Source organism: Platalea leucorodia (genome assembly GCF_965183815.1).
Source record: "Platalea leucorodia genome assembly, chromosome: 10".
Classification (NCBI taxonomy): domain Eukaryota; kingdom Metazoa; phylum Chordata; class Aves; order Pelecaniformes; family Threskiornithidae; genus Platalea; species Platalea leucorodia.
Window position 1 is genome coordinate 10,050,562 of NC_138832.1, and position 10,076 is coordinate 10,060,637.

Here is a 10,076-nt window from a genome sequence, read left to right on the forward strand (position 1 = left end):
TTTCATAGAAGAGAAGGTCAAATGTGTGTTGGACAGGTATTAAAGAAGTTGCCCTTGGGTTCAAACTAATTTCAATCTGTTGTTAGAGGAAAAATTCCCCAAACCTGAATTCAACTTTCTGGAAGATCAGCTCCTATGGAAAAGGGCCAAAGGATTAAAGTTACTAAAATGAATTTCTTTATTTTTTTTTTTTCCCTGACATTCACTGGAATAAAAATTATACTTTCTTGAGGCTCTCTATCAAGCCTTCCCAGAACAGTTTTCAAATGCTTACTCTTCTGAGAACTTTGTAAATACCACTTTGTACCTCAATAGCATGTGCTTCAGCAGTAATAAATAGCTACTGTTTTAACAGTGCACGCCACTGAGAAAAGTTCGGTTCATTGTAAGGACAGCTGAATTTGCATGTATGTGGTGCATTCATTGGAATATGGTAAATGTATCTTTGAAACATGCCGAATTATGAAATTATAATTCAGATTTTTTTAACCCTGTACCAGCCTAGGGCTGTGCAGAAGCATGCACCACTCCTAGAAGGATTGTGCATCATTCTGGTTGGTTCCTTTTAAATGCCAAAGCAGGCACCTGCCAAAGATCTTCCCAGAAGGCAGGGAGAACAGCACTCCGGCACAAGGAGGAGACCAGCCTGGAGAAGTCAGGTGTGCAAAAGGCAAGAGTTTTTGGCAAAGGAGACAAAGGGAAAACCAGGCGTGGTTCACAGAGATAGTCATGAAGCAGAGCTCATTGGTAATTCCCAGCTGTGCTGTTGTGCAGAGCACTGGGTGCTGTTTTCTCTTCTCAGACGAATAGATTTTTGTAGCTCTTTTTTGAAAGAGTTCGGTTGTGGTGCTTGATGGTGATGGCAGAAGCTGTGCCTTTAACTATTAGAAAACTTGTGCAGTTAGGTACTTTGCAGGTACTTCAGGCTCTGCTGTTGATAGGCTTGAGTGGAGTTTGAGATGTTTATATATGGGCTTTTCCTAAGCACTTTAGGGGATGTTGGGTTGTGACTAAACCACATATTCACTGATACCTTCATCATCATGCTGCAGTAAAGACAGAAAGAGAAGACTTCTAGTCCAGGGCAGGACAGTTACATGTTCTTCTGACCTCCTGCCCAACAAGTGGGAAGGCATTTATTTTCCAGGTGCCCTCTATGATGCTTAGCCCTCAATTCAAACAACTCCTTGTTTATGTAAAAACTTCCCTTGTGAGTCTATGTAACATATATTTTTTAAATGTGTTGGTTAGGAAGAAAAATATGCATCGCTACCCAGTTGGGCTGTTTGCTGACTGTGTAGTACTGTGAATATCAAACCAAAGGGTGAACTGGAGGACTTCTTGCATAGGAGCTTATTTTGAAGTGGCTCCTTGCTATGCTAGGGACAAAATTACTCGGGGCTCTGTTTAATTTAACCAAGTCAGCTTTGAGTTCTACAGAAGCAAGCTGTATTATAGAAATACTATAACAAAATGAAGATCCTGGGGTTTGGGACATCACACACAGTTGCTAAGTGCTGCTGTAATAAACCTCAAGACACATTAGAAGCTACTGACAGAGGAGGGGTGAATATCTGTATACTCCTCAAATAGCATCACAGATGGCACTATAAAATGAGTGCAGACTGAGCATCCCTTGGGACTGCCAAAGCTTTGTGTCTTTTTGAGATTGCTTAATTCTATTAAAATGAGGCCTGTCTTCCCTGGATTATGGTAATGAACAGATCAGAAGTTCCACTGTTAAACATAAATAAAGCCTGATTTGAATCTGCTGTTGGGAGAATGAATCCATCAGTCTCATAGTATATAGAATATATACCTAGGTTCAGTAAAGCAGCAGTTCATCTGAGTGTTTTGTGAACGATGCTCTGTCTGGAGATGATGTATAGAACATCCTGATGCCTCTTTTAAATTAACAGGCACCTTTAATAGCTGAAATTTTGTGTATTTTTATTCCTTTTCAGTGCAGAGGGAGATCTTGTTAAGAGAGAAAAGTGGAATGACCTTGCAAGGAGACAGGGAAACAGCTACGCAGAACAACCAAACAGAACAGCAGGGTTTTTTTTCAGCTGGGAAAGAATTAGCTTTGTTTTAGAGCATGTTAGATTTGAGATTTGAGGTGGAATGATCTGTCTGAAATACTGTCAAACGGTACTTTAGTTCTACTGGTGATGTTCGAGAGAATTTTGAAGCCACATCAGAAAGTGAGGGGTCTTGGACTCAACAGCGTCCTTTCTCAGATAACTAATGTCTTTACAACATGGTGATAGTGATGGCAGTAACGTATACCAATTTCTGCATGTCTTGTCTTCTCTTGCTAAAGTGATCTTTTGGCTATGGTTTCTCTCTGAAATGCAATCCGTAGTGCAGAGTGAGATAAAGAGTTGTCCAGCGTTGAATGTCATGTTAATCTGGTTGCTGCTGGCTTTGCGATTGCTTTGCACGTACTCCACTCTTCCTGTCCTTCTAGCGTGTTAGAAATTTAAGTTCCTCACCTCAGCACAGAGTGGAAGTGCTATGGGAAAGAGGATGCCTTTGTAAAAGCAAGTAGAACGATGATTTCGGTGCAGCATAGCAGCGAACAGCAGGTCTGAAGGGTCTGCTGTCAGGGTAGAACTGGGACAGCTATAATTACTTGCATGTCATATCTGTTTTTCTCTGTTCTTGAAATTTCTGCACATCTTTGTTTTCTTCTGATTGCTAAATAGAGCGGAGTAGAAAGGAGCTTTCATTTTTAGAAAAGAATATTGGAATGGATGAATACATTTATACAAGAAAGAGCATGGGTTTATTTGGGGATTGGGCAAATACTGCATGTGCTGTCAAGATGGCAGCACACAGAAATACAACTCAAATTTAATTTTAGGTATAATTTGTGGAATTGATTCTTTGTGCCTGTACCTTTATTTGGGCAAGAGTCTGTCTTCAGTATTCACTGGCTTTAGGGCTGTGTAAGTCCTTGATGGATATACAAAGTCTGCAGGATATCAAATGGGAAAAATACCAAAATTTTTCAAGAGATTTTTTACTTTATTAGAAAAATAAAAAAATAATCAAGCCTGACTTTAAAAATTTTCATTGTAGAAGAATTCTTGAATGCTGCTTTGTACCTTTCCTTATGCAGACTTTTAACTACCTATACATGTGTGTAATGTGAGAGGCAGCTCGAGGCTCATCTCAAGGGGCTGAGGTAGGAAATGCAGAAACAAGGCGGCTACATTGTAAGAAAAGTATTTAGTGAAGGACTCATCTCTTAGAATAAACTTGAGAACCTGCCCATATTGGGCAGGTTTTTTAAATCACAAATTTGGCATGTCAACAGTAGTGTATAGGCACACTTGACTTCAGTTACTTTGCATCAGTTTTTTATTTTTTGTCCATCTTCCAAAGCCCTGAGATGGCTGGCATAACTGGGAGTCCATGTGCAAGGCACTCTTACAAAACCAGAAGCATTTCAGGCTTTCATTACTATTTTTAAACAGTTTCATGAATATGAAATTAATCATTTCATGCCTGTGAATCAATGTATATAATTTGCTTTGAAAGAAACAGGAATTTAGTGTGTTTGACTTGGTCATGAACTTAATGTTCTGGACCAGCACTTTTCTGTATTTCTTAAATTTAAATTTCAGCTCCTGGGTGGGGAAAAGCTGAAGAAAATCCAGTGTGCTGTAACGGTTTAGCAATTCTTATGTGCAATATGGATTTTTTTTTTTTTAAATTTTGTATTTTTTTATTTTTAACCTTAGAGGATGCTGGACTGGTTGTCAAACAGTATTCCTGACACTGGAACTGGAAGCTTCTATTTTGAGTGTGTCTACTTGAGATACTAATTGCACGGAATTACACAATAGCATCCTGTTTTGCAGCAATAAGGAGGCTGTGCATTTTACAGCAGCTAAAATATAATTCAGAAGGTCGCTGTAGTCTGGTCCCTGCTAAATTTTTCCATGACTAGGGATTTTTTGGTGGTAGTCTGAGACCTTACTCTTCCAAAATGCTCCAAAGGATTTTTTTTTTTTTTTTTTTTTTTTTTTTTTTTTTTTTTTTTTTTGAGACAGATTGGAGTTAGGGTGAGGTACCTTATAGTCACTGTATGAGTGTTACTGACTGATGGACTTTACTGGCCTGGCCAGTACTGCTAATTCTGCAGGCTTATACTAACACTAACTAGTTTCTGCCTTTAAAACAGAAAGTTTCTTAGCTTCTAAATTTTTTTTTGTCTCTTTCAGTTGATGTGTAATCTTGGACTGTAAGTCACCATAAAGCTGGCTCAGATTTTTTACCCCTGATTGAATGAAAAGCCTGTTCTAGAGCAAGTAAAATGCCACTTTCAAAGACAGATTCAATTTTGTACACATAGTTCGTAAACATCTCTCTTCAGAGATTAAGCATTGCATAACAAGCACTAGAAATTGATTCTTAATTTTAATTATTTAAGATGAGATTTAATTTGTCTTTAAGATAATACAATTGTTGATAATTGCTTTGTGCATCGTAAGGTCACTATATTACAGGGTTTTTTCAGGATGTCTTGCCCCTCTGGTCATATTGTAGTATTCAAGCTGCCAATCTCTACAGCTTGCTTAGATCCATTATTAAATCTGTTTTCTGTTTCTATTCTCTGTGCTTATTGCATAGCCCTTTTCCTGCAACCCTACATCTCTTCCAACCCACTTTGAAGAGAGGATTCCTTCTCAGAAATGTTTTCTTCAAGGACATCTGGGCTCTGGGTTTCTTTTTAACTTAGTACTAACCTCTGTGATTTCTGATTTGATAAATCCTTTGATCATTTTAACATTCCAATTCACAAAGAAAACTGCACAAATGGAGCTGTGTATCGACACAGGCGCTGCTTCTCTCCATTTGAGATTCAATGATGTTTTGTCTTGTGTTTTTTAAAGCTTGTCTTTTGTAAACTGTTTGAATTAGTGACTTGCATATGTTGTGCTGTATATTGCTGTGCAAGTACTTAATAAAACATTGTAAGACAACAGAAAATCGGTCAACAGTTGCTGCCCCCTTTTGAGGGCATAGGACCATTTCAATGCTATTTTGCATTTCCCAGAAGGAAATCTAGCCCCATTTTCCGCATGGGTGGGATGTTGCTGAAGACATGGGTCTGTTCTGGTTGCCAGATATATTGATCCTCTTTGAGATAGGTTTTAAGTTTATTCCCTATCTCTCTACAGCAGACACTGAAGGGAGTTGTACAAGAGGAAAGGGTGGAAAAGCTGAATTCCCCCAGCTTCGTTGCCATGTTCTCTGATGTCCCAGAGCTGTACCTCTGGCAGGGTTCATGAGCCGGGGCAGGTGTTGTGTCAAGCAGGAATGGGAATGAGACAAGTGGAAGGCAAGGATGCAAGAGGGCTTTTTCTTCCTTTTTGTTCCTCTGGCACGAAGCTTGAGGTTTTTCTGTATTGTCTCTCGACATAATGCTCAATAATTCCCCTGACGCTTTCTCAGCTGAACAGTGTTTCTCATTGATGCTTCCTCTGTTTATGAATATATTACTGCCACTGCAACAGTACTCAAAACCAAACTGCCATGCTAGCTTCAACATTTTTATATTCTCATTTGTTTTAAACAGCCACTGTGGAATGTTACAATCCCAGAATGAATGAATGGAGCTATGTCGCAAAAATGAATGAACCCCACTATGGTCACGCTGGAACTGTGTATGGGGGATTAATGTATATTTCAGGTAAATAATTCCTACGATCATATCATCTGTATGAAACAATTACTTATCTAACTTCTTGTATTTCAGTGGGAGACAATAAAAATTAGTCTCTGGTTGCAGTAGGTTTGCTGTGGTATAAGCAGTGATGCAATGTCATATGAAGCCAGTCAAATAGCAGATATACTGCAGAGTCTGAGAAAATTATTTTAGATAATATTACGCGTTTACATAGTAAATGACAGCTCTGAATTCCAAAGTAGTTATTCACTTTAACTGTCAGAATACATTTTTCTGTGGTGACACCACTTATATGCATTTATATAGCAATAACCATTAAACAAATCCTCTGATACATTTTGGCATTGGAAATTTTAATACTGTAAAGAACATCTGCCTTCATTGAGCTAATGGAATGGGATAAGTTTTCATGTTAATCACAATATACGAATGATGTCTGTATTTTCACTGGTCTTTCATTTCTTATATGCTCAGTCCTATATGTCACTGAGGTTATAGTTTCGTTCCATTTTTTTCCAAACTGGGAGCAATAGGTTTTCTGAAAAGCTGGTATCTGCTCAATTTTTAAGGAAGATTCAATCTGTCAGTGATCTCTACAGAGATCGCAGACCTATGGATGTTCTCCTACTGCGATTTTAAGGGATGTCCTCTAAGAACTAAGCTGAAATTCAGGGCAGGAGGTGGGACAAGGTTGCTTAGCTGTAAAGAACTGGTGGGGAGATGCACTGGAGCAGATTGATCCTTGGGGATTTTGAATCAGGGGGCCTTGTGCCAGTAGACTACGAGAGATTTGTTTTAAAATTTACCATAAGGTACAGCTGCTTATTTTTCTATGAACAAGTCCATTAAGCTAGCTTCTAATCATTTTGCTGCTACTTGTACTTTTTTTGCCCATTTTGCTTGTTTTACTGCAGGTGGCATGTGTATATGCCCCCTGCTGTGTGTTTTTCATGTAGATGCTGTGTATTTCCCACAGATTTTTCTTTTCCTCCTATCCTCTCAGATATCCCTGTGAGTCTAGACACTTTTGGGGTCGAAAATGTGAAGAATGGTTCCTTTGTCATTAAAGCCTCTTCTCCCTGACAGGCTTCCAAGCCCTGCCACTACTATGGCTTTCATTAAATGTCAGGGCCGGAGAGTCCTCCTATTTTTTTCTGTATTTAATTCTTACTGTCCAACTGAAGAATTACGTACTTCCTTGCATAACTCCTGTAGACACCGTGCCATCTCTGTCTGCTAATAATCCAAGTGTGATAATTCAATGTTGAATGGTTAGCCCAGCAGGAGGTTGTTCAGTAGCAGTGTGTTCTCTGCATATTTTTTAGCACCTCAAATATAGTTGCATTATGGTCTTAAACCATAGCTAATAAGCCTACAGTGTCTGAAATTGGTATGACTGCTTTCTGACCTGCCTGGTGACCTTGCGGAAAGGTGGGACATATCATCCACTGGGGGGAAATTGTCCTGTGATTTCCCCTGAAGCCTCTCCAACTGCTTTTGCAGGGAACCATGGAGAAGGTAAATATAGAGAGAACCATAGGCATCTATTAACAGAAAAATATTTGAAATCTGCGTCCTCTCTCTCTTCAGTTCAAGTTGATGAAAAAAGTTTTCTGAAGAAAGCTGTTATGTGATAGGACCACTTAAAACACAGTAGCATAGTATCAAAATTTGAAGGGGAAATGGATCCCTGTTTTCTTGATGGTGAGAAGCAAAACTAGCAAACTAAACAAATGTAAGCAAAGAAATAATTTTGCCAAAACGAAGCATTGGTAACAATTTTTTGTTCTTTTAATCTGCTGGTATCATCTTATGTAATGAAGTACTGTATGAGACAGGCTTCTTTCCGTATTTGGATTTAAAGGAACAAGGTACGTTTAAAATGTCATTTGAAATGGAGCACGTATGTGATAGTAAGCTAAGCTAATGTGAAAAAGTTTTAGGGAAGGGTGAATTCATTCACGACAATGTATTTTTCTGCTATTTATTGCTTATTAGGGTGAGCATTGCTCTAACATGTGTTTGTATTTCTCTAGGGGGAATTACCCATGATACTTTCCAAAAGGAACTTATGTGTTTTGACCCTGACACAGACAAATGGACTCAGAAAGCTCCGATGACGACAGTGAGAGGTCTGCATTGCATGTGTACTGTAGGAGACAAGCTCTATGTTATTGGTGGAAATCACTTCAGAGGAACGAGTGATTATGATGATGTTCTAAGCTGTGAATATTACTCACCAACTCTAGACCAGTGGACTCCAATCGCTGCCATGTTACGTGGGCAAAGTGATGTTGGGGTTGCTGTCTTTGAAAATAAAATCTATGTTGTTGGAGGATATTCTTGGAATAATCGGTGTATGGTGGAAATAGTTCAGAAATATGATCCAGAAAAAGATGAGTGGCATAAAGTATTTGACCTTCCAGAATCACTTGGTGGCATTCGAGCTTGCACTCTTACTGTTTTCCCACCGGAGGACAATACAGGGTCACCGTCTAGAGAATCTCCTCTTTCAGCACCTTAGAAACATCCCTTGACTTATGATGTTGTAGTAACACCTTTGCACTGCATCATGGAGTCTATTATTTTTCTTCAGTAGTTTCTGTTAGGCTTAGCCTACAGCATTTCGTACAATTACTGGAAAAAAAAAAAAGACTTTGACATTATTTGTGCTGTTTGTTTGACCTAGAATGTTTGTCAAGTGGTTAACAAAAAAAGATGTACTCACCCGAGCCAAATGTTTAACAAATGAGAAGATATTGTCTGTAAAATGGATGAACTAGGTACGTTATTAATGTTGTGTATTGGGTGTGAGGTACCTTATAGCTTACATTTGGAAGCCCAATGAGTCAAATTTGAAGACTTTGTATTGAACACATTCTTTCACTAAATTTCATAGTTGAAATCCTTTTTCCTTTCATTTTTGACTGACAAGGGGAGGTAGACCACATCAATGTGAACTATGACAGAAGGTTGCCAAGGGGCCTGAGCTACCTCCCTCTTTTCACAGAGTATTTTTGACATATCGGTTTGCCCACCTGACTTTGTGGGTGCTTTCAGAGCATATGAAGTTTCTTAGGCAGAGGGGAGAAATAAAGTAATTTTAAAATACTACACTACCATTATACAGGAAGCAGACCTTGTAAAGGCCGGGAGTTTTTTTATAACATATATCGAGTGTTTTTCCTGAGTCGGTTGAGTGATGCTTCAAACAAAAGATTTAAAATGTTTGGGTTTTTTAATTTGGTTTTTTTCAGGAATTGGCTTCCGCTTGCATGGGAGCACACACTATTAACAAATGGGAATTCAGTGCAGTTGTATATTCTGTTGTATGCCTGTACTGAATATAGGTAGATAAGGGCTAGAAACATTAACTTAAGCCACTGAATTTGACCAAATTGTTCCATCACATCAAATTTAATCTAACTTTTCTCCTTTGCTGTTGAGATAACTTGCATAACGTGTCCTCTGTATAGTCTCAGTTAATAAGGTTATTTAGCACAAAGTGCAGCTTCAGCGAGAGAGCTGCTTTTGCTCAGTGAACTTGGACTACCACATTTTACCTTCGTTTGTTCAATAAAACTTTTAACTGCAGCTATTCAGTCTAAGCTACCTCATTAATGTATTTGGTTTTCTTCCTCTGCCTCACTGTCTCCAGGATAAGCATTACGTATATCTGTGTGGATAGATTAATTTGCTAGGAAACCAATGCAGAAGTGATCACGAATGGGTATTTTTTTACCTACTTTTAAGAAACTGTATTGGCCTGATGTGTTCATTTTATTGTTAAGGCCTGACAAAAGTGTTGGTTTTTTGTTTTTTTTTTTTTTTTTTTTTGTCCTTGGAGAACTACTGCTTATGTGTGCAGCCGTGCAAATTTACAGAAATCTTGATCTGCTCCAAAATACAATGCACTGCTGACAAGTTGCGGCTCTGAGTGCTTATAGAAGGCTAACACCATCGCGCTTGTTCTGAACTTCCCATCCTATGTTACAAGCGGTTTTGGTAATGAACACAGTCAGAGAGGCATCATTTGGGGAAAACTGTTTAAATCAGCTTATTTTCTTGTGCTACCTATTACCAATAGTCACATAAAGCTTAATAGACTTTTGTTGGGACTATGTTATTTGTATTTTGTCCCTGCTTGATGCATCAAGCAGCAGTATTACTATGGTGTCAATTTTGGAAGTACTGATATTTATTCTTTATGCAGTTTACTAGTAATGATCACTACCAAAATGTATGTGTAAGCTTTAGGTTTTATAATTGTTTTGGTTAAAATCAAAAGCAATTCCTCTTTAAAAAAATAATAATCTTAATTCTGCATAGCTGTGCAAGGTTGTTACAGATGTTCATAGTGGCACCAGCGAATGCT

General features: G+C 38.4%; 1 protein-coding gene across 6 annotated transcripts in view; it reads left to right on the top strand.

The window, feature by feature from the left end:
- KLHL13 (kelch like family member 13) overlaps window positions 1-9,295 on the top strand; it is an 87,461-nt gene extending 78,166 nt beyond the window's left edge. For all 6 annotated transcript variants that reach the window (XM_082323143.1, XM_082323147.1, XM_082323145.1 and 3 more), the window contains 2 exons: window positions 5,591-5,704; window positions 7,738-9,295. In XM_082323143.1, the coding sequence (XP_082179269.1) occupies window positions 5,591-5,704; window positions 7,738-8,225 (602 nt within the window). In that variant the 3' untranslated portion in view covers window positions 8,226-9,295. The remainder of the gene's footprint in view (window positions 1-5,590; window positions 5,705-7,737) is intronic.
- Window positions 9,296-10,076: the final 781 nt, after the last annotated feature.